At 39.1% G+C, this 25670-nt stretch overlaps 1 protein-coding gene across 9 annotated transcripts in view; it reads left to right on the plus strand.

Moving 5' to 3' along the window:
- Window positions 1-25670, plus strand: part of NTRK2 (neurotrophic receptor tyrosine kinase 2) — a 210038-nt gene that overhangs the window by 67324 nt on the left and 117044 nt on the right. For 2 of the 9 annotated variants that reach the window (XM_071802804.1, XM_071802801.1), the window contains exon 12: window positions 14115-14186. The exons of 5 other annotated variants lie outside the window; for them this stretch is intronic. In XM_071802804.1, coding sequence (XP_071658905.1) covers window positions 14115-14186 — 72 coding nt within the window. Of the gene's footprint in view, window positions 1-14114; window positions 14187-24803; window positions 24873-25670 lie in introns of all 9 variants that reach the window. 2 more of the 9 variants (XM_071802803.1, XM_071802802.1) reach the window with 2 other exon arrangements.

A 25670-nucleotide genomic window follows, 5' to 3' on the forward strand; every position in this document is an offset into this window, starting at 1 on the left:
TTCCTGAAAGCTGGTGTGGCTTGTAGTGACTCACCACAGAACAGCTGGGGCTGGCAGGCACCCTGAGAGTGGCCAGTCCAACCCCTGGCTTAAAGCAGGGTGAGGTACTGTGGTTTGCTCAGGGCTGTGATCAGCGAGAACTGAATATCACCACGGATGGAGACTTCATAACCTCTCTGGGAAGGGTTTGCCAGTGTTCAATCACTCTAACAGTACAATTTTTATTTCCTTATTTTATTCCACTTTGTGCCCACTGCTGCTTGTCCTGTCTACAGGACACGTTGAGTCACACTGCAGAGGAACAGAACAGGGGTACATAAAGGTGGCATGTGGACAGAGACACTTTCTGAGCTGTTCTGTGTTGCTTTTGAATACTGTTTTAATTATGAAGACAAGGAAATATCGAAAGTTTACCATAGACCACATGCTATTTTCAGTATGGTGACATCTTTTTCAGGGAAATTATTTGGCTCAGGTATGTGAGCCTCAGTTGAATAGCACCAGTGCGGATTACAAGCATATATTGCTTAGGACTTTACTCCTTTTACAATACCTGTCAGATTTAATGTGAGTTTTTCTCCATTTGTGTTCCTCAGCTTTCAGAAACTGATGTAGGATTCATCCTCTGATTGAGTTGCATTAATTTCTGCTAATGGCTTTGAAGTTTGAACCTTTTTTTTTCTTTTTTTTTTTTTTTCCTGAGTTTGGGAGAAATCCTGTGCTTGTCCTGAATAGTAGATAATACAATTACTCTGCTTTATAAAGTTTTGTTTTTAAATGCCTGGCCATCTTAGCTACTTATCGATTCTCTTAGCAGATGCTAAGGGCTTAGTACAGTTGGAGTGCCCTTTTTCATTTCATTCCTGTAAAAGCATTCAGTATTGAATTTTGCACAACAGGGGAAGATTGACCCTGGGCTCAGAGCCTGGCTGGAGCAGAACACTGTGCTGGAGCCCTCCTCACAGGTGTTGTCATTCTGCTTCCTGCAGTGGATCTGTGTCTTTTAAAGCAGCATGCACAGAAACACAAAAAGTGGAGACTCATTTAAGTTTGTTTTAGGCAAATGTGTGCATCTAAAAAAGTCCCACAAACAAACTGCTCAGAAATTGAATATAATTTTTAAAGTTTTCTGATGCTTATTTGAACTTTCCCCAAATCTGACAAACTGTTTGTTCGTTCTTGTTTGATTTTGCAAAAACATACAGGAGTAGCCTTTTATCAACAGCTTCTTTTAGCGTATCTGAAGACGCCTTTGTTTTGTTTGTGCACTCTCAGGGCATTATACTCTTTGGATCTGAGTATTTGGAAAAAAACATCAAGAATAGATTTTTTCCCAGGTTCATGGTGTTTCTTTTTTCAGAATGAACAAGAACTGTAAAGCCATTGTTGTAGCAATGCTGTTGCTGCTTAGGAAGAAATGAGGAAGTACAGAAGTTCACAGGAATTAAGAAAAATTAAGACAAAAGGTAGCCAAGCTGCTTGAGTATCTAGTAAAAGGAACACTTCCAAGTTTTATTTCAGTTCTGGGCAAAGGTTCAAAAAATATTGTTTTATTCAAGTTGAATGGGTCCTTTTCATATCTCTTTTTCACACACCCACCCTGATGTGTGTTTATCACCTCCCAGGATATCTATAACCTGGGAGCTGCTTTGTATATAAGCTGTTGATACAGCCCCACCACTGCAGCCTGTGTATTCCCCAAGATGTTTTCTTTACAGGTAGCTGTACACACCTTTTCCAAGTGACTCATAGTTGTTCTCTTTCTGGAGATCCTGTACCTCCCCAGTGCTTCCTCACGAGTGCAATATAGGTGTGCCTCTCTGCCTCACAGTGACCACTGGTTTAGACTGTCACATTTATTTACTTAACAGTCCTCAGCCTGGATGATAATCCAGTGTAAGGATCAGAATAATGTGTTATAAGTATTGCCTTTTATTCCCATAAATGAGTGATGAGGTGAAATGGGAATGATCTTCTCTGTTTCAAAGTTTTTGTGCTGCTCTCAAAGCCTGTTTTCTCCTAATACCTGTGTAAAAATCAGAATTGTGTTTTTAAACACGAGTCTCTCTTTCTTTTTTTTGTGCTCTGCCCTGTTTTGACCTAGTTAACACTGATCACTTTGCCAGTGGCAGAAACCAGGAAGAAATGATGGCACTTCCAGTATGGCATTGAGAAACAAGATCTAGCAAAATGAGATCAGTCTTATTCCTTTGAGGTTTTCTTAAGAAAATTAAGGTAGTGTTGAGAATCCTTCTGGTTTGTTGTGTTTAATTTTTTGGAGCTTCCTAAAAAAGGCAGTGGGTTGGGAACAATGTAACAGGTTCCTTTATGGTGAAGTAAACCAGACAGTTTATTAACTATTATTTATTCTAGGCCAGTTTTATTTGTACTGTTAAAGATTAATGCCACTGCTGCTTCAACTACCTGGTGCAGCTGAATGCCCAGGAGAACGATGTGGAGTAATGCAAATGTGCAAGAAATATTCATAAAAAGTCTTTCGTGTGACCCTGAGAGATGACAAAGTATTTAACGTGAAGCTGCGCTTCTTCCTGGCAGTTTGGCCAGCCAGTCTGACTGTGGTTCTTCTCCTTCTACAAGCCCCGTTCCTTCTTGCCCTCTCTGAGCACTGATGGTGCAGCAATACAGAGCTGACACATCTGAGGACTCAGACCTTTTCCCTCAGATCTCTTTTGGATTTTAAATGAATCCTCCTCATGGAGTAACAAGAGGGAAGAAGATAGCCTATGGTCTTGGCACAATCTCTGCACTGCCACAGCTCCCCGACAGAGTACACAGAAGCCTCCACAGCTGTAGGAGTTAATTCATAACCTTTGTGAAGAGCGCCTGCGATCACGGGTTTGCCTCCACATTCAACGGGGCCAGCCTCACCAAGCAGAGCTGCCATATATGGCCTCGTAAGTAGGAGAAACTTTGGCTTTGGATCTGGTCAGAAGACGTTCTGAGTAAGTCAAACTTTGAGAGAATCACTTCTTAAAAATCAGTGAATTCAGTTACAAAACCCTTCGTTTCACATGAGAGCGCTAAGGCACAGGGACTAGTTGCCACAACTGAAATTTTTCTGACCAGAGGGCCTCCAAGTAGTGTTTGTGGCCTAATCTGTCTGTGCTTGTGCCCTTTCAAAAGGTTGCATTTCTGTGATTTCTAAGAATAGGCAGCAGCAGAAATGTACCTCACGGAAATATTTCTTTTTCCACAATAGTATCTGAAGCAGAATTTCTTGACATCCCTTAAATTTTTGGAGAGGACCATTGCAGTGTTTCCTCCAACACCCTCTAGACCTGCACTGTTTTCTGTCCTTTCCCTATGGCATGTGGGGCTGTGTACTAAGAGCAGCCCATGTTTTCGGTCTTCAGGTGGGTCTGATGCAGTTTCTCATTTGTTGAATGTGTCTCACATTTGAGCTGCTTAAGGGTCAAATCAAAACGAGCAGTCAAATTCTGTGTTCTTGGCTATGACCAGCTAAATATTTCAGCCCATTGTCATCTTCTTGGAGGTGTCTTTCGAGCTCTCACAACCCTCAGTCACTTCAGAGAGCAGTTGATAGCCTCTCCTGCTAAATTTCTCTTTTTCTTTGCTTCTGAGTGTCAGCTTGCCAGCTAGACAAGTATTTTAACTGATTCTGATGGTGCCTGAAGCTTGTGCATTGCGTCTACTCTTGTGGTGGCCACTCCCTGTGTGCTCCAGGCAAACATTAACGCAGGGTATTTTGTTGCCATCAGAAGAAGTCATGCAACCTGCCGGTGGCACAGTAAACCCCAGATGCCCTGTGGGTGCAGGTTGTGCACCCGGTGAATGGCACAGGGCCTGTTCCCAGCCCAGAGACTGTGAGTTTGAGTGATACAGCTATTAAGCGTGAAGGCATCACCTTTGGCATTTTAAATCTTGGGGCTACAAAAGCGTTCTGGATAAGCGTGACTATGCGCTTGCTCTGTGCTTACATGATCCCTCAGGCAGATACTTTTTGCCACTGTCAGAGGCAGGGCAGTAGATGTTCATTTGGTTGGACTGGCATAGTTATCCTTGTGTTCTATACCAGCTGCACACAGGAAGGCTGACAAGGGAGGGAAAATTTTCTTCTCTCTATCTCTTAAGCACTCTCTTGCTTTGGTAAAGAAGAGTATAAAATAAGTACACATGGCTTGATTTTATCAAAGTAATAGTTTGGTATTTCTTATAGTTGATTTACGGTGCAATTCACTAGATCGTCTAGCGTAAGTGCAGAGGAACCAGAGGAAACATTGCTCCTTTTGCTCATTGGTAAAGCAGCCTATACCTGGTTCTTGCACACGGAATTTACTACAGGCCATGTGGCAGGCATGGGCGGAGCATGATAGCAAACCAACAGAGGAACAGAGGAGTGCTCATGCTTTCGGGCTGCTGGACCATACTGTGCTAAGGCCATGGAGTGACTTGGACAGTTTGAACCCCTGTGTTTCCCTTTGGCGCAGCTGGATGGTTTCTGAGCTGAGATCAAAGTCTGTGTGTTCCTGCAGGGACTTGGAAGCATTTGTCCAGTTGCACATTTCAGGCCCAAATGTGCCAAATTTGAATAGCAAGAGAAGGATGCAGCTGTCTTACTCCACCTTCCTATAGCTTCCTTCTACGGCAGCAACTCCGCGCAGTGCTGGTGTTTCCTGTGGCAGTTCTGGGCTGACAGTTGTACCCTTGTGGTGCCAAAGGGAGAGGAGTTCCTACCTTGTGTTTGCAGTCTTTAGGCAGTTGGCTGTGACTCACCTGCGTACTTTGAAAAATCTTCACGCCTCAATGGACGTTCATGATTAATCACAATGACATTGTCTAACATTTAAGTGCTTAGGTACTGCAGTGATGGTAACTTTTGCAAACTTTGACTGGCTCCCAGCAGCCAGGACAACATTTTTGCTATGTACATGCTATGCTTCTACAAACAGGTGTTGTGATTGCATAAAGTATAAAGCTGAGCACTGTTCTCACTGACCACTACCTGTACAAAAAGGATGTTTGTGTGCACTGTTGTGTACACTAGCTGCCTTGGAACAGTGACCTCTTTGCCACTGAACTCCTCTACTTTGTGCACACTAAATTGATTATTGTCATTTATTACTTTTTTAAGTGCAAGGCATAGAGCTTCTGAGAGTTGCCCAGTGCCTCTTCCAGCTGTCCCAACTCCCAAGTTTACTTCAGTTTTGATGAGATCTTCAGAGTTAGCCTGTCTTTTACCAACTCATTCTATTGCAGTTGACTACTGATAACCTTTCTCCACTGTTACAATCATGAAAATGCATCCAGGACTGTAAGAAATGCTGTGGAAATTCTTTAATGGAAATGTTTTCTTTCAGTTCAATAATTTGGTCACCGGTTTGTTCTGCTTCAGTGTAAAGTGGGGGAAAAAAACAACAACAAACTAACCTTAGCTGCAGTGGAGACTTCAGAATTCAGTGTTTATTACTGTTACCTAGTCAAATTGCTGTCTTAATGTTTAAAACCTTGCTAAGCGAGGGGATTTTGGAAAGGGGAGAAGGAAATGGGCTTCATGGAATGGATCCACTGGTATCTAAGAATGTTGGTATGCTGATGGCATCCTTCATGGAAAAAAAAAAAAAAAGGCCAGTGAGCCTGCCTCTCTTTTACACAATGGCCCCTTTATACTACCCTGCCAGTAAATGAGTGTAGATGGGAGTTGGACTCATTGATATTGATAGGGACTAGCATTTCTTTGGGGGGAGAAAAGTGAAGCAGGCAGAGGTCCTGCGGTTGGCTGTGTCAGCTTCCATGTACATCTAGGAAAGTGTCTTTTCAGTAACATGGGAAACTAAATCCTCCCAGAGAATAGGTGGAACCTAATCTTGACCTTTAGCTCTTCGATTAACCTTGGGACTGTAGCACACTGGGCTCTGGATGAGGGAGGCATATTAGAGTGGTTCTGAAGTAGCTTCTTAAATAGGAGATGAAATATCAGTGTGTTGCTGTAACGTGCTTCCAGCCAACATGGCAGGAGTTAAAGAAAAGGTAACAGAAAAGAGCCCCAGTTAACATGGTGACTACTGAAACTGCTCTGGACAAGACACTGACTACGGCCAAGTCTCCTAGGTGAGTCGTAGCTACAAAAAGAGAGAAGAGAGAGTGCCCTTAACCACACTTTGGATATACCTGACTGCATTGGCTGGTGTGTGTGGGAAGCATAAAAAGTACAGCAAAAAGTATTTTGCTGATGCCAGTAGGAAGACTCAATGTGTCCAGTGGTAGGTATGAACACAGGTTGTAGCCTGAAATGGTGAATGCTTTTTGTACAGACTGAGAGGTTCATGTGCATTCATGTTTATGTATGCTTACACATTCCTGTTTGCTCTGTAGCTTGTCAGCTATAGGCAGATAATTATCTTCCTAAATGGAATTCAGAATAGTTTTCTGCTTTGTTTAACAGAACTTTATGGTGTTTGAATATTTTTATTTGTCCAGTATAGTCATAGTTTAGTCACTTAAAAACCAAATATGTCACTTTTTGAAATAGTTCATGGCTTCACTGCTTATGATTCACCTTTTGAAATATGATTGTAGCTCTGACACATTGCTGTTGTACAATTTCACTAAGAAGAGTTGCAAATCATGCAAAATAGGTCTAAAATTTTAAAGGTGGAAAAATAAGAAAAATGAATTTTGCGTGATTTTGCATGATTCCTGCAGCCATACTTCCTTTTCTGCAAAACAGTGTTTTATAGTTCTCTGTGTAGATTTTTGTTTGCCTTCAGGAGTAATACAGGTGGTGGAAGAGTTCTTGTACTAGCAGCACCTTGTGAATAAAATTTGTGAAGAAAATTACATTGCCTTTTTTACTTTCCTGTGTAACCTCATCTAGGTGACCCTTCGGCAGGTGAATTGGACTAGGTGATCTTTCGAGGTCCCTTCCAATCCCTAACACTCTGTGTGATTCTGTGTGATTCTGAGCCTGACTGTAAGGAATTGTTTTGTAAAGAAGTGCAGTGTGTGGCAGTTTGGACTGAACAAATGTCTCTGAACCATGAGTCATGCAAAACTTTTAGCATAGAGGGTGAATTATATTTAAGGGTAATAGGAAATACAGCCATAGGTCAGGACTACACTGAGCAAGGTCTTGGATGCAGACTAGAGAGATCGTAGCCAGAGGGCTCATAGTCCAAGAACAAGACAGGTGAACCTCTTGCAATTCATTCAGTGAGCTCAATGAGAAATACAGGTAATAGTTTGAGAGACAGATGGGATTATGGTGTTTTGGTTTTGGTTTTTTGAAAGGCAAGATCAAAGCCTGCCTTTGTTGTGGCAAAAGTTGGGCTAAGTGGTGAGTGACAGAGAAAAATGAGGGAGGGGTGAAAAAAGGTACACGGGAAATGAGGAGCGGAAAATATTCAGGTCCACGTGGGAAGACTAGAAGAGGTGAGCAGGTAGGGAGTTTCTTAAACTGTGATAGGGTAAAAGGAAAAGGTTGTAGTATAGTTAAGGAAAACATTGCCATGTAACTAAGGGAAAGCAAGCCAAAGAAGGCAAAAATCATACCCTTTTCCAGTTTCATACTGGATTGATTATATTCTGAGTTGAAAGAGAAGAGCAGGAATGGTTTAAGACAATAGCCCAAAGTTGTGGAGAAATTCCTAGGATTGAAGATGCAATATGTAATTATGATGAGAAAGGTGGGGCCAACTTCTGCCAGTTAGAAGGAGGACAGAAACAGGAGTGGTGGGATTTCTTGTCTGTTTGGGGGAGATCTCAACCTGGCTTTGAAAGAGTGGCCCCCAATGTCATGAAGGGGAGCAAAAAAAACCAGTGGGAAAGTGAACGAAGAAAGGATTTAATTGGTAACCCTATCCGATGAAAGCAAGAGAAGAGGCAGTGAGGGGGGAGGGTTGAGAGCTCCGGAGAGTATCAGCTCTGACAACTCTGATGAAGTGAGAGAAAGGCCAGCAGAAGTGTCACAGAACGACAGTGTAAGAGTTTGTTCTAGGTCAGGGCAGTATTGGGAATTCAGTCCCTTACAGGTACCTTGCAAAGGCTGCCACACCCAGTCCAGCCATCATAACTAGGGCCAGGAGCTGCTATGAGCTCTGTAGCAGCAGAGTGAAAGCTTGGGAAGCTGTTTTTTCTCTCTGTTCTGACTGTTGCCAATCTGAAATCAAGCTCTTGCTGTCAATGGAACTGCATGGTTGTGAGGCTGGTTTGTTAGTGCAAAATTTGATACCAGGAGGTGTGTTTGTTTCAAAATAGTATCACGAGACCTGAGGAAGAAATCTGTGAAATGTCCTGTTCCTTAGCTAATAACAGTGTCCTGCAGTCACCTGTCTTTTGCAGTGCCTCTCACTGAGTCTGCATAGTCATGAATTCCAGCTCACATAAAGGGAAAATGAAAGTATTTAAACTTCAGCTTTGGATGAACCAAGGCCAGACCAGTGAGACTAAAAATAAGACAAGCCCAAGATATGTGCTCTTGGTGCCACGACCACTGCAGGATCAAAAAGGCAAGAAGATGAGACAGGTTATTTTGCAGAGGTCTGTACAGTGGCACTCAGCCTGGCCCTTAGCCAGGACACCTCTGTTGGCAAGGGTTTACTTGACCTGACCTGTACTTTTCACGTGTGGTCACAAGATTGAATGTGAACACATCAAAGAAGACAGTAACAAATGCAAGCAGCAGGCAGACTATGGGTGTTTCAAGGAATATTCTTTTGCACATTGCATGTGCAGTGAGTGCAATTAAAATTATGAATGCAAAAAAGAAGAGGCCTCTCCCACTCACCACATGTAAATAATTGTGTACACAGAAGCAGCTGATTAGAACTGTGGATCAGCTCTGTTCAATCAAAAGGATGGATGGCTGTGTCTTGGAGGTGGGTCCTGCAGGGTTCAACCAGCAGTGAGAGCAAATCTCTTCACCCTGGCCTGGCTGCTCCATCCTGTTACTTTTTCAGCACCAGAAGCACAACTGTTGGAAACGGGAGCTACTAGTCAGGGTAGAGTAAGCACTGTAATAGGCTCCACAGATATTACATTTGTAAAGTGCTTGGAATAGGAGAATTTTGCCCTTGGCCTGTAAATTACAGGTTTATGCATAGAATTGAATGCAACTCATTTTAAAAAATCATTACAAGTCCTCTCAGATGTTAGGTGGCTCTCACAGTTATAGCCAAGACTGTAAGCTTTTTTTACAGAGGGATACTCCTCTGCTTTTTATTCTGCCTTGGTTTCATAGGTTTATTGAAGAGCCATAGGACTGAACACAACTACATAACCAAAAGAGGGAAGATTTGTAACTCTTGGAAATGTAAAGGGAAAAAGATACTAACAATGCTTTTCTGATTTGGAATATATTTTTTCTGGTTTTATCAGGAAGAATTAATTCCTTGGATATGGCATTTAAATATTGTCCAATTCATGGTACTGAAACACGTTATTGTTCATTACCAGTATCTTAAGGGACAGACAGTGGTAGAGTGAAAATATAAACTGCATAGTAACATTTTGAATGATTCTTCTCTTTCTGTATAGTACCATGTAATTCCTGATGTAACGCTGTCCATAAGCAGATTCTTACTAAACTTACTGTCTAGGCATACTGCTGTTTTGGACTAACAGTGAAGACGCATTGATTTCTGGCTTTGTTACAGTATAAGTTTGAACATTGTCCTTCACATATATTCTGACACTGTAATCCACAGCTTGTTTCTTTCTGTCTTACTTGGGTGTCCCTATCAGTGGCTAGCTTGCTTGTTTCTTACCTATGATCTTTTAATCTTTTTTGAATGTTTTTCTGCTAGCATACAAAAATGAAATAGCCGTGGTGAGCAGAACTGTTGTATTGTTTAAGGCAAAAGAGAGAATCTTCTGAGTGTGGTTTTGCAGTATAGAATTTTCAATCACCTATACACTTCATATAAGATAATGTTTAGCATTTTATTTTATGAGATTAGTTCAGTAATTATTAAGTATAGAAGCAGCACTGGTTTGGTACCTCAATTTAATTCTAGTAATTCTCCCCTTTGTCAATGTTACCATATTGTCCTTGAAATGGAGGATATTTCTAAGGAAGAATTCCAGTCTCTAGACAGTCAAAATACTGGTAATTAAATAGGCAATTAGTTGGAAACCAGTGACATGGATATTTTGAAAGTGGCCAGCTTCTTACGTATGTAAACTCAGTGACTTTGAGAGCGCTGAACATTCCTCTGTGCAGATACAGACTATAGACTTCTGCCAATGCGTTGCTGTGTGGCAGTGGGGACCGAAGTTGTTGCATTCATTCCTTCCTGTGCTGGATGGTAAACAGAAAAATCTTTTCATATATGCACCTTGTTGGTATGCCTTTCTTTGTTGAGCCGCATGTCTCTGAGAGGAAATGTCTACAGTCAATGTTCGTTTGGGTGTTTAATGGTTTTCTTCAGTTTCTCTTGGTTTGATAATATTTTAAAAAAAATCTTGACTTAATACTTTTGCAATATTTTAACATAGTTGATTTGTTTAATAAAGTTATTTTGAAATCAGAAAAGCAGTTTTATAACCTAAATTATGACTTCTCTGTAATAAACTAATAGTTGGAGAATGATTTGCAATAGGAGTGCTAGATGAGCCAAGACCAAAGGAGGAGGCTCTCTTTGTGTTGCAGTAAGCAGCACAGTAGCTGGAGCTACCCAAAGAAAAGCTATTGGGGACAATTTATAGAAAAAGAGACTTTAGAAGAAAAAACTAAAGAATGTACTGAAGAGGGAAAACTCACTAAGAAGGAGGATGTAGTGAAATGTAAGATAAATGTGGAGAAAATTACCGTACACCTTCCTATGAATCATCTGATGTTTAGCTTTTTGTTCTCTATTTACACTTCTGTATTGCTTTAGTCCTATCAATACTAAACAGCAGTTGTTTGGATTTTTCCTGCCACACAAATTATATATTTTCTCATAATTTTATTTCATTTAATTCGATGAAGAGCTTTAAAAAAAAAATAAAAGGCCTTCTCGTTTTTCAAGGCCAAATAGGTTGTCCTGATAGAAAGTATGCCCAAAGACCTTTCAGTCCTAAGAAGGATCTGAAGACTGAAAAATCATATTCTGCATCAGTGGATACTAATGAAAGCCTAGGTAGTGTCACAGGCATTCAACAGTATCTTTTAGGTCCTCACAGTAATTAACATAATATGTATAAACACACACATATATATATTTAGAAATATGTATAACATATGTTGTTATGTATTACATAGTCTAAAGTGCACAAAAAATGACACCTTTTTGTTGTTGACTAGAGGTACTTCATGTTGTCTTCAACGAATTTGCAGTTTCTCTTCATTAGTAGTTTGTAAATGTGCTGGTTTTGAGGAAACCCAAAGAAAGATCCAGTTGCATATGTAAAAAGCTGAAGTGAGGAACGTGCTGTGGAAGCTCATTAATGATTCAGGATGGTTGGTTTCAGTTTCCCTCCTTCCTTTCACAAGGCAAAATCTGATCAATACTTTTCTTTCAAGGTCACAAGGGCTACTTGGTCCCTGTCCTTCTCACAACCCTTCCACAACCATATGAGTGCTTTGGAGGATTTAATTATTAGTTTAATCAAGCTTGTAATCAATTACTCTTAACGTAGGCAGGCTCGGACAGAAAGCCATATTGTTACAGGGCTGCTGTGCTTGTGAGCGGCTTCGTGTCATCCCTTCCTATCCCTGGTAATTCTTTGGTTGCATTATGGATAGGAAAGCTGTGAAACAGTGGTATAGCATATCTCAGATATTCGATTTTAGAGTTTTTGTGAAATAGAATTGAGTCTGAGAAAATTAATTTTCAGTCTTTGTGGGGGAATGGGTGTTTCCACAGCATGGCTGATGATTCTTACTGTGATTTGACAATTTGTTTTCCAGAACTGTACATGAAAGGCGTATTTAAAAAAATATTAGTAGTTTTTGAAGTACTTTTTCTGGTACGTATTTTTGTACTTCCCCCTCCCCCACCCCGGCTTTATTTAGAATTTTGTTCAGTGTAGACTAAGTAAACTTGTTACATACTCAATAACTAACCTCACTTCCTGAAGTTATATTGTAAATTCTAAGGGGAGTACCAGATTCTGTATTTTAATTGCAGGAAAGGAAACAATGTTCCTCTAATGAGGGTGGAAACCTTTGTCCCTGTGAAACAGCTTTCCTGTTTTGAGAAATATCATGAGCAGTCACAAATACAGAAGAATATATTAATATATTTGTATCTTCTGTTTGGAATCCTAGTAGAGTATTCTCTCAGCCAAGCATTTTCTTTCTAAACAGGCTGCTAAAATACAGGTTTGATGCTTTAGTCAAGAGACAAGCAAGGCTGTGTATCCTTACCTACATGCTTCAGTTTTCACATAGACATCATTGTGCTGAACAGGGTCTGTGTTTTGAAATTTAAATTCTGTGTCTTAAAAGTTATATTTCAGATCTATTAACTTGAGTAGAATGAGCTGGATGTATTCATAGGAGCTGAATTAGTCCAGTGTAATTTTTATGTTGGCTGAAAAATAACAAAATTTAGGGCCTCATCTCTGCCTTCTGCTTTTTAGGAAAATCTGGACAAGATAAAGGTCTGAAGTCATGATAGAATCTAGAGTTATCATAATAATTTCAGGAGCCAGCTCCTGGAGGTCAGCTTTATTGTAGAATATTATGAACACAATTAATCATGCTTGTGGAACACAATGGATCCAGATTTGCTGTGGGTCGTAATTCCTAATCAGTCAAAGAATGTCCACAGTTCACTTTGCTTATTCTACTGACATCGTATTTAATATGGCTCAAATCCATTTTAAATATATTCTATTTTATGCTGTTCATAAAATGCTAGTAATAGAAAATCTGTTTTTCTATTTCTGTTGTTTGTTGGTTTTGTTGGGTTTTTTTTGTTTGTTTGTTTGTTTTTTTGTTTGGTTTGGTTTTGTGTGTATGGGACTAGTACCTTAATGTTAAACCATGGTTTTCCAAGGAAAAAACTGTTTGATGACTTATGTGAAATAATTTGGAGGGAATTTCTATACACATACGTAAATGTGCAGCTACACAAATTTTAAAGCAGTGTAATTTAATATATAAGTTGAACCCTGCCATTTGGCTGGGCTTTACTTTTATGTTTTTTTTTTTCAGATATTTGTCCCTACATTGAATTCATGAGTGTTCAGGTCTGCTGGCCATAGATCCACTACTTTTGCATGCAAAGTTATTTTTTTTGTGTTGCAAAGAATACTTAGCACTGATACTTGAAAACTCAGGACAGACAGTCTTGAATTTGCGAATCTTTTGTTTATGGTTTTTGGGGTGCCTCACGCTGACCTACCTTGGGCTCAAATAGAAGGAGATGTGGAAACCTGTTGTTTTACTACCTCAATGCCTCCTGCCTTACAGGAAGCAGGGAGGGAACAGCAGTGTCTGTTGCACAACAGAGGGCAACCTGCAAAAGCTTTAGGCAGTGCAAGTTGCCTAGAGGTTGATGTCATTACTGGGAGTAAGGAGTAGGACCAGGTGCTGAACAATCTATTTTGATGTTAGGTCTTCTGAGGATTCTTGAATGCAGTGAATTTCTGTCTTGCCTGGTAATGCATCAGGGTTTTGACTGTATATGATCCCCAACAAAAGCAAAAGCCCTGGACAAAAACCATAAGACCCGAGGAAAGAAGCGCTCCATGCAGTATGACTAAGCAATGACCCTTGACTTCAGTGGGGCTATCTGTACATTGTTTATCTTTGCAGGCCAGGAATATACACCAAGAAGAATTTGGCCAGTGACTGAAGAGTATCTCTTCACTGCTTATCATAAAGCATGATATTCCAATTTTTTCATAAATATTTTAAGCACTGTGTATTTCTTTGTTTCTAAAACACATTTATGAGCTGTGTCTGGTAGGGTCCAGTCCAAAAAATATCAATTAATAGTGACAGCCCTCCTCATGGTATTGTTAACTGTGAGAAATGTGAACGGGGAACAGTCTAGAAGTATCACAATGGGTGTTTTCTCTCCTGCAGAGTAGAACAGAAAATAAAGCAACTGGTGCAGAAATATAAATAGATATAAAAGAGTAGATTTGGCAATTGCAAACCAAACCCGTGACAATTGCATTAATGGTAATGCATTCCATTCCAGTTCATGGTGAAGTAAAAGGAGTTGGTCTGGTAGATCAAATATGGCTTTCATTGCAAGACTGCGACAATGAAGGTGAGATGATAAAGCTATTCAGACTCCTAAGCTATAAAGAGCGAAGACTGTATTTTTTTTTAAATATACCCGGTGAATTTATGGAATTATTTACTTTTAGAACAGATATCAAGTATTACATTTGTTTTCAGTTACATTGCTGGGCTGTATCTATCCTATTACCTGTATCTCTTCTATTATGCATATGTATGTGTACATGTACACATATTTTTGTCAAAAAAATACATATGCAGTCAAAATTGTGAATAATTAATTATGCATGTTAGGTTCACTTATGCATCTGAGAAATTCTTTTTGTGTAAATGTCAGGGCTTTGAACAGGGCTTGAAAGGGATTTTATTGTATTGAAATATTTCATAAATTGGGAAGGACTAAATAGCAGTATGAGAATGTAACTTGCTGTCTTGTTTTGCTCATTACAAATACATTGTGAAGCAATTGGTAAGAATCTATTTGGTGTAAGCAAGGTCAGCTGTATATCTAGGGAAGAGTCCCAAATACTATGTTTAGACTAGTGTCTTCCGGTGAGTGTAGGGTTTTGATTTGGTTTTTTATTGTGGTGGTTTTATGTGCATGGTGGGGGGTTTTTGTTTGTTGTTATTGTTGTTTTTGTTTGGTTGGTTTTTTAGTGATTTTTTTTCTTAATTTGCTAATATGTTTTCAGTCATCATCTTCAATTCCAGTCCAGACAAGAGTAAAATCACAAGAGCCCTCAAGTACCTGTTAATACATTTTTCAGACAGAATGTCAAAAATTGCTTTCTTTTCCATCAATATTGATTCATGGCACCAAGCTTAATTAATTAGAATTGGCCAAGTACCAGGCTTTTGTGTTCTACATTAACAAAATTGGTACAATTATTTCGAAAATTATTTAATCAGTTGCGATACTAACATGCCTTTCACATAACTAACTCACTTCTTCCACTGTGCTTCAAGTAGTCAGAAATAACTCGTTTCTGTGTTATCTGTGAAGTGGTCTGCCTGGAGAGTAGTCACAGTGTGTGCTTTGCGTGTACTATATAATTTCGCTCAGTTCTGGGACAGAGCACAGCAGTGTTTGAGGCTACCAGTATACCATCAAAGCAAATGGGGCTACATTTTCTCCCCCTTAGGGAAAGGCATGGATCATGTTTAACGCTCTTCTCCCTCATCTCTCAAATAGAGTGGCCTCATACATACTGTGTATTGCAAGTAATTCCTAACCCATGCTCTCATTTGAACCATACTGGGACATTGTCTGGGAGAGTGCTTTGTCTTCTATTGGTTACATAATTGTGGATAAAAAAGAAGACACACGCTTGCTCAAGCCCAGGCTCTGGCCTTTTTTTATTTGCTGACACAAATGTGCCTCAATCCTCTTTGTCTCTGAAATCTTAAGTAGATGGGCCTGTAAGCAATTCGTCTTGCACATCCCACTTACGTTGAAGAGTTTTTGGCTTGCTAGCTACTGTTTGAATCTTCTTGTGTGCCTGTTCCACATCTGAATTAGTCTGATAGGGCTGGAGTTATTGAAGCTCTAGTTTGCAGCAGCCCTTCTCCAAGTACGTCTGAGTTTATTTTCTGGGAAGAAGCTGGGGAAATGAGGATGAGATGGGAATCTCTTCTTATGAAAGGAAGGCGGGTATAAGCCCTATTGCTGATTCTTTCTGCAGTGGCAATAGCACAAGTGGAGAGCACCACCTTGGCTGAGTCTGAAACCATCATGGCCAAAGCAGTGCCAGTTCCAGGGACTCCTGACCTGCAATTATTGCAGGCTATGACATGTTCAGTTTCTGGAGCCCAAAGGCAGAGAGTCATTCTTTTTGCTTTACCAAAGAAGAGCCAGGCATATAGGTTTGGCTCTTTATTTATTGACAAGGCAAGGGGATTTGACTATGAAGACTGAGGACTCTGAATTTCTTAAACAGTGCCTTTAGGGGAAATTGTCACCAAGTAAAGCATCAATATCTCGTCTTTCAGAAGAAATATCTCTTATTTCAAATGCATTTCAAGCATTTTGTTAACCTCAATATGTCTACAAGACCATTTTTTTTTTGTAGAAAGAGATAATTTCAGAAAATGCACCTCAGCAATGCTATAGAAATAACTGAGAAATAGCACCATTCCTTTCATGGTTCTGTCCTTACAAAGTTATATGACGGAAATGTACTTAGAGTGTTTGGGTAAAAGGACAGAAACTTGTATCACATGCACAGAGAGGGAAAGGATATTTCTATTGCTGTTCACACAGCTTGGAAAGTTATGTTCCTAACGCATCAGTGGTAGCAGACAAATAGGATTCAAATAGGTTATACAGCATTCTGTGTGCTAGACGTGGATGAGAAACCCAGCAGCTACAGTTGAAGGAACACAGTTTCAAATAAGAGTTGTATTCACTGGCTTGCCAATAGTCTCTCCCCTGGTGGTTATGGCAATAAGCAACTAAACATGGTATCCATTACAGACTCACATCTAATATATTTCATGTTAATTAACTTTATAATTACATGTTATCATTTAGTAAAATTGTTTACTTTCTCCTGTAGAGTTACTGAGTCTTCAAATGGGGCTTTTTGGCTTATTTTAGTTGCAGTTAGCTTTTTAAATGTAGTATATGCTTTTTTCTGTCAGAAAGGTGCAGTAGGACGTAACATTCAGAAATACAGAAAGCATGAGCTTCCCTTCCTTTGAAGACCATTTTCTTTCTCCATTCCTTGGTGTATGCTGTGTATAGCATTCCTTTGAATGGTGATCCTTTTTGTGCCCATGTAAAATTGAGAACAGAGTGAACCAAACTGAAGCCAGAATGGAGTAAGTGCACGCTTTGGCTCCAAGCAGCTGTGATTTGGAAGACCCCAACTACTTCATTTAGTACTGTGTTGTGCAGTATTTTTCCTTATAAATATTCTTTATCTTCTGTGTTTGGGAGGAATCACAGGGACATTCACAGCCAGGCAGTGTCTTTGGTGTAATTCCAACTTCCTGCAGTAACTGGGGAAAAAGTCCCTGAAGTCTTGGAAGAGGTACAGGACCTGAATGTGTATACTTCAAGCTGCCTACAGAATGTGTACCAGACTTTGAGATGGCTTTTCAGGAGTGTAAATATAGACCATGATGTTCATGAGGAAACATCTCATGCCTCATCCTTCTCTTCCCACCAAAGACCATGTGTTGCCTGTGGAGGAGAACTGGTGTAGATAAGGTTCAGTGGAAGGCAACTCTTGCCTGTTGTCAAGGGTTTAGATTGCGGGGATGACAATCAAACCCTGGCAGATGTATTGTTAACCTCCTCTCCCCGCCACTTCCCGCTTTTTCCCCTCCCTCTCCCCCCTTCCTACTCAGAACAGGCGATCGGGAGGGAAAGAAGGACAGAGAGAAGAGAGTTGGAAAAATCAAAGATGTTTTACTAATGCTACTAATAAGAATAGAGAAAATAATACAAAGTATACAAAACCAATCTTGAAAGTCTCAGCACCTGCAGAGACAGCACCCAAAGTCCTGGATTAGACTCTGTAGGCAACCGGAGCTGGATTCAGTCTGTCACTAGGCCTCAATTTGCAGGGACGACCAGCAAGGTCCTCTCCTAATGTCGACCATAAGGAAAAAGGGCAAAAGGGACGAGATCCTCGTGATCTCCCACTTTTATATGAAGTATTCACGTGAATGGAATGTTATACACCGTTGGTCAGTCTCTCGGTCACCGGTTTCTCCTTGCCCCTCTCGCAAGATGTCCATCCATGCTTATCAATAAGTTTGCATTCCATTGCTAGGTTTACCAAAACATGTATCTGGTTCTCCAGGAAAATGCAGCTAACATGAAGGCTTTAGCTGACAGGCAAATTCACTAAAAGAGAAACTTGTTTTTTAACAAAACCAGGACACCTGTGCTGTGACATTAGGACTTACGATAAGAGATAACTAGCAGTGTTTTGGGGGTATTTTTTTTTTTTTTCCCTATGGGACCTATGTCTTAATTTTCCTACCAGGAGAATTTGTGGGGTGAAATACTTGAACTAAGACTGTATCAAAGTGGGGTGGTGATCTCTGGCCCAGAGACCTTAAAGTCTGCACAGGATGGAGGAAGAAAAGGTGCACAGAAATGATGCAGCAGTGTTCACAGAGCAAAACAGTAACGGGGCTAGTTGGGATTTGCCTCTTGGTTGCTTGCTGTCACTCCATTGTCCTGATCATTGGCCGCACACAGATCAGTTTTTTTGAAGGAAGATCATTATTTGCCACATGGAAGTTCTTGAATAGCAGTGACTGTAAAGGAAGGCAGTTGAGATTAATGAAGGAAAAAAAAAAAAAAAAAGAATTGTTTTGCTAGAGACACTCAGTGATTAGGGTATGCATATTGTGAGAAGTATCCAAACTTCAAAGACTAAAGGTAAAATGTCATAGAAAGGAAGCTGGAGAATTGCTTGATAGCAACTATGAGGCTGTAATGATCAAAGGAGTTAATATTGTTGTAAGGCAACAGTAAGCAAATAATGCCATTATAAATGAATATATATATATATGATGTAGTTACATAACTCTTACTGTACTGGAATGAGCAATATTATTTTCCTTATTTGTATGTAAAAACTGACTTGCAAATTCTTGTCAAATGGCCATATATTGAAAATGTGGAATGTTTATTGATGCTTGGAATTACACAAGCCTATGTGGTGTTGGAGTTGGCTTCAATATTCAGGTAGAGACACAATGGTTTGGAAGTTGACAGGGATTCTCTTTTTCAAAGGGGTAAGACATAATTATGCTGTGTCCTTCATGTGCTCTGATCTTCTTTCTTGTGGCTGTAAACTGACAGTTGTCAGAAGTCTGTGTAGTAGCATTTCTATATTTTACATGCATACCCATGAGTGTATTAAATTCAAATGCTAGGGATGTCATAAGGTAAACAGCTTTTTTTCTTAACCGCTTTGACTTTTCAAGTACTTGCAGAAAGATTTGAGAGAGTGTTCTTTGATATATTGATTGATCTCTCAGGCATACAGTGTTTCATGTAAATGAAGTGTAGAATAACCTGCAGACGTCCATGTTTTAAAATGTGCATGCAGATAGTAATTAATACTCCCTTTACTGTGAATTTGGTTTCTATTAATGTGCATTTTCTGTGGTTCTATTGGGACTTGCTGTTACTGCAGAGATCTGTTTCTGAGTCTGAACAGTTGCTTATTCACACTGTCTCATTTAAGCTTTATCCTGTCCTGAATTAGAAGCTTTGCAAAATATATGCACTGACTAGCTCTGAGCACTGGTGCTTTGAGCTTCAGCTTTTAGTGTCCTTGACTCTCACAAATCAATACCAAGCAAAACAACTACAGCATCAGCAGCAGTACTGTAAAAGGAAACGTGTGTTGGATCTTGTGCTGGAAGACATTGCCAGTAATGACTCTCCTTGAGAAAGATGCAGTATTTTCTCCTTAGGAGTGCTGAGCACAAATGTTTCATTTGCTGCTGCCTGCTTGGAAAATGAGTGCATTTTCCAGTGTATCATACTGGGAAATAAAATGAAACCTCCAAATCAGACTAAGGAGAAACAGATTAAAACATTAAATGATCATTGTTAGCAATATAGAGGACTATTAGCCAGAAATAGTTTTGGGCTCTAAAATGCTGAGGAGACAAGTCAAGTTTTACTATCTCTTGGTTCTAACTCATTTCACACTAAGAACAGCTTTATAGGCTTCTGTACTAAAGTACACATAATTCTGTTTGACCCCCTTTCTCATTTTATGAACTTGTAGATCAATGAAACAAACCATTAAATAGATTGAATGCTACCTGCAACATTAATGTTAATGGGTCCAACATTATTAAGCCCATTTGGAAATCTTACACAGGTGGTACCATTCATAAAATGACAAACTAAGTCTGTGGAGCATAAATTTAAACATTAGAGGAAAAGCTAGTAATAGTGGAAAAGAAATAATTCTAAGATATTGCAGTATTTTTAATAATTTTAAAGGTGAGCAAAAACTCTTAAGTTTTGAGTTACTATAAATAGTCCTGAGATTAATATGATACTGTATTGTGTACTGCCTTGCTGTTGTAGGCAACTGGAGCACATAAGAGAGTCAAGACTCTGTCTTCATGTACAACTTCATGGGGTAGACTGTTAAATTTCTTCTGGTCCTATTTTTTCTGATTACTAAGTAAATTTAGTTATTGGAAAATCTTATCTGGGAGGAGAGATAATGTGAAATTCAGATCTAGAATTTTCTGGGAGTCCCTGGCCTCTAATAGTTAAGAGTGTATCCCAAGTTGGTGCGGTTTTAGGTCTCTGGTTTTCATGTGTTTGTCTTTTATCCAAACTTTTATCTTTAGGTAAAAAAGTAATATTTACATATGTCATTAGAGGTCTTAATGACATGAATGAAAAATATTGTCTTAGTGCCTCGAGGTAAAAGTGATGTTTAGGGGGAAAAAAAAAAAAGTTGTATTAAATGTTTATGTTACTGTGCTCTGAAACACAAGGCAGTATTAAGCCTGGTGCATGTGAAATCTGCAAAATCCTAAGAAAAACTGTGGATTTCTTCAGACAATGTTATCTTTTGCTGCTGTGTAGGCATTGCTCTAACAAAGCAAGATATTATTCTTCTTTGTGCAATAAACATTCTCCAGAAACCTATCCAGGAGCCTCTCCTTGCTTTCCAGTAATGATAATGAGGTGACATTTTGTCCCCATTTTGCCACAGCATTAGCCAGCACTGCTCTTTGAAGCAGTGGCTCAGATCCAAGAAGCAAATAAAACTATGAATGAATTGTTTCATTTAATTTTCTACTTGAAATGGGAAACTGACAAATTTGATAAGAGCACCCTTTTAGGTAATGCAACTACATCTTCTTTATGCCTTTTTCCCTTCCACTCAGCAATTGAGCTTTCTCCATATAAATCACTGTTTATTTAAAAAGACCAGGGACACATGTCCTGATGTGTTTGATTTCCTCCAAGCTGGGAAAGCAAAAATGTTTTTTTTATTTTTTTGTTTTAAAATACTCTGTTTGGATCAAGGCCCCAGGTAAAATTCTGCTTGTGATAAACCATATGTACTTGGTGAAGAGGGAAAATGTAACGAGACTTACCATAGAAACTTTGAGTTCCTCAACACTTCCTTTGCGTGTGCTTTCCCTTGGATGCTTGGGTTTACATACATGATTTCCAAATTTATGCAGGAACATATCTGGAGAGTGGGATGTGAGTATGTGAAACATAGTTTTGAATTCAGTTAAGTCATCATTACTGGAAACTTTCATTTATTCCAGCAGAGTTTAGGTTAGGTTTGTAATGACCAAGAAAATTTGCCTGTAGACCTCCAATTTATGTACAACTCATAGGAATATATTATATCAAATCCTGTTGGAGCAAAAAGGATTTCAGACAACTAAAATTTATGACCTCACTTCGTGAAAAAAGTTCCGAAGACAACCATGTCATAACATTTTCCTTCTTGAATGACTGAGGTGAAGGCTTGTAGGGAGCAATGCCAGTGAGAAGGGTTGTGATTGAGATTAGTTGGGACAGGTAGAAATTGAGGCCATGGATGTGTGACTACCCCCATAACAGTGATGCTCCCAGATATCGCAGTACATTAGATGTTTTTATACCATTAACTGCTCAGTTCTATGTTGTGGTTAAAGGAGGAAAAAAATTTACTTCTTTACATATAAAAAGGATCGTGTTTATAAAAGGCTGTTACTTCAGAATGAGTTCACTATGTATATGCATATGGCTTTTTTGCTATTAGACTTCTTTAATGCTTTTTTCTCTAATGAATAGAAAAGCTAAAAAAAATTGGTCTTAAAGGCATTTTATCCGGCTCCCAATGAGAGTAAACTCTTAGGAAGTTATGTATCATCCAGCATCTGAGATACAGGTCTGCAAAGCTCATGATATAGTCAGCTGTGGTACTTCCAGAAAGCTAGTTGTAGGATTAAAAAAAAATCCTTAGTGTTGGCTCAACTGAATCCATATTATTAACATAATTTGAACTACACTTTCTGTAGCACCAGTCTCTTTGGTGGAGAACAGTTACACTTAAATTTGATGTCCCCAAAATAGTGTATTACAAAATCATTATAGTGTTTAAGAATAATAATGAATACAGTGCTCACTTCAAAACTCTCTGAATGAAGAACTGGTATTGGAAATGAAGTATCAGCAGGTTACATTTCAAACTACTTATTATTTGCTTTATTGTCTTGAACACATTTGCATCTGAGAGAGACAGATACATGATGTTCCCTTAAAGGATGAATGAAGTTCTGTCATTCCTTGTACAGGGAAGATGGATAGCTTTTTTTCTCTCTTCCACTTTTATTTCAAGCTTTTTATTTTTATTCTCCAGTGTACTTTCCTCTGCAAGTCTGAGTGGCAGCTTATATAACTACATTTTTTTTTAAAACTAATACTAAACTCAGAATCCAGTGCCCTGGCAGCAACACAAGCCAAAATCAGACTTTGCCTCAACCTGCCTAACTGACTCCTTTTGAACTCTGAGAAGCCAGATGAGAAGTTGGCAGTTAGGACATGAGAAATCATCTTCCCAATACCCATCTTCTAAATATTTTGCCTCTATTAGCTCAATGACTCCAAATAGTCAAAGAGCTAGTGTACGAATTAAGTCCAGATTGCCCGCTGCTTAATAGGTTTGTAGCTTTTTCTGCTTTCCCTGGAAACATTTTTTAAAGCACTTCTGTTCAGTTTCTGCATCTTTATATTTCAGTTCTTTTTCTTTGCTCCATTTTCCCTGTGTCCTGTCAGAGTCTTCTTATCCCCCACCACCCATCACCCCCCATTCCTCTGTAGTCTTTCTGTGTCCTTTTCCACTTAATCTCTTTGCTTTCTAAGTTTCAATTAATAAAGTCAATGGCGTATTCTTTTTTACCTTTACTTTTGTTGTTGTTGTTGTTGTTCCCTTTGGACTCCCTTCTATTAACCATTGTTGCCTTCAAAAGATGAATTTATTGTGATTAATTCTTGGGCCTTCAGTAGCACTTGCAGGACTTCCCTGTTGACTTCTTCGCTCCTGTAGACTGCTCAGGCCCTGGATCTGAGTCTTCTTCCATACTGGTTGTTTTAGACATCACTGTTGACTGCTTGAATTACTAATACACCTGCAGATGCAGCTAAGAATATGAACAGATCTATTAATATTGTCTACCTGTGTTTTGCACAGTACTGTACACTTGTTAGTAGTTCATCAATTAACAACATCTCAAATGAAAATTCAGAGGTGACTTTAAACATAGCAGTGTGATTCACTGTAATTGCAGCAGACAGGGTAAGGAACAAACTAAAAGGCTGAATGCTCTCACTTGCAATGATTTGCTTTAGTGTTAAAAGTGTGGTGTAGATGTGTATTTTTATATAAATACGTATTTCTGTCCTTTGATTTAGTGCTCAAGAGTGTATGTAATCTCACAGATTTAAGAAAACAAAAGAAGGGGTTGGAATGGCCGAGGAAATTTCAAGGGAGGGTCGTGACCATTCAGTATGATTCAATTCTAGACTACCAAAACCCTGATGATACTTTTTCCATCTAACTTGTAACTTCAAACATCCTTCAGAAAGTGACTTAGTGAAAATACTGCAGGAAGGCCTGGAAAAGCCTACCACCTTTGTAAGATGTGCAGAAATTGATCCTCAGTCTTCCTCAAACTTGTTAGATGGAGTTTGCAACATGCAGATACAGTAATAAAGGTCAACATTTTATAGCTGTGCATTTTTCTTGACATTATAGTAGGCTCTTAGGGCTGTGATGTTAATTCACTGCATGATTAACTGAATTTTCAATGATATGGGGATTTTTTTGTGTGCTCTCGTTGAGATTTTCATGATATGGCAAAAGTATATTAATTCACTTTTAAGTTGTTTTATCTATGTGAGACGAGGCAGTAGAAGTAGCAAGGATGTGAATGATGTAAGCTTCAGTAAGAGTACAGATTCCAAAAATAAGGTAGCGTTCCTTGCAAGTTCTTGAGATACTCATCACTATATGTGGATATGACCATAAGAAACTGATCTTGTCAATGTCCATGTAGCCTAGAGCCTTCCTCTCCAGGTAAAGCAGTCCCTGTGCAGAAGCCTAGCTGTTCTGAAAAGATGCTCGCTTCAGCTGGCACTGTATTTTTGTCTGTGGATTAGTGAGGTCCCTTTGTGTTTTCTTGATGCCTTCCACTGAACCTTATCAGTTGTTTCAGAGAGAAGGAATTTTTGCCACACCCTTTGGAAATGTGCAAAGCTAGCATGTTCAGCTTCTGAATGTGCCATTACCTACTTTTAGAGCAGAAGTACTAAGAATGCCTCAAGGTTAGAACAAGCAAGAAAATGCAATGTAAATTAATTAGTCATTCTTACTTAATTACTAACAGTCAAGTTCGACTTCTCATGAAACTGATAGCCTAAGTCCCATTCATTTAAGGCAAATCAACATTTGGCTCTGAATTGTTGTTTAAAGTACTGTGGAAGATAGATAAGCTTTCACTCTTCATAGACACTGAGAACTTACCAAAGCAAAGGAAAGTAAATAAATCAATAAATAAAATAACAGAACAAACAAAAACTAATTATTAAGTTTACATTTGCAGGATAATAGTGCAACTCATGGTTTTTTTCAAATGTCATTAGAACAAGTAATGGTGACTGTCAACAGTGATGCACATAATAACTCAACTGCATCAGATAACAACAGACTGGGTAAGACAATACTGTTCTAGGAAGTATTTATGCTATAGAGTCAGATAGTTGGATTTCTCATAGGGCCAAACAGCCATCTTTGAAGTACTTAGTCTTAGATGGTCAGGTAATGTTTGGGAATAGGTGCACAGGGTTTCTCCTTCATCTCAGAACAGAACATGACACACGGGTTTTTACTTGTGTTTCAATGTGTCATCATATTTAGTTGTTTATTTTTAATTTCCTGTTGATACTTAGAAACAATACATTCTAAGATAATAAACTATTATTTCTCCCAGCTCCGCTTTTTTCTGCCATTGCAAAGTAATTTAATGACACTAAGGGCAGGAACTTGTTTGGAGGAGGCAGAAGGGATGAAGTGCACAGATGCAAGGCATGAAGCAAAAGTTACAGAAGAACCTGGTCTTGTACTTACAGCAACTCCGTGATGTAGCAGGGTTCCCTTCACTTAGTTAATAGACCAGGGCAAAGACAGAGGACTTGACTGTGCACCAAGGCTTGTTCACCACAGGCCTTTACACAAGGCAGGACACCTGACTGAGGTTTTTCTGACCAAAGCGTAGTATGGTCCCTGGTTGGAGAGTTTTAGCTTCATTGCGTTACAGCTCAGCATGAATATCTTGATATGTTAAGGACAAATGAATAACATGCCTTATAGATTTTTAATTAACAAATAAAATGATTGGCCACAAGATAGAGCTAATGTTGTAATTTTCATAAATTCATGTACAGTTTTTATTTAATGTTTTATGTATTTTTAAAATGCATTTTATGTTTATGTGTTTGATTGTCGAGTAT

The sequence above is a fragment of the Patagioenas fasciata genome, chromosome Z (assembly GCF_037038585.1).
Source record: "Patagioenas fasciata isolate bPatFas1 chromosome Z, bPatFas1.hap1, whole genome shotgun sequence".
In the NCBI taxonomy this organism is placed as follows: Eukaryota; Metazoa; Chordata; class Aves; order Columbiformes; family Columbidae; genus Patagioenas; species Patagioenas fasciata.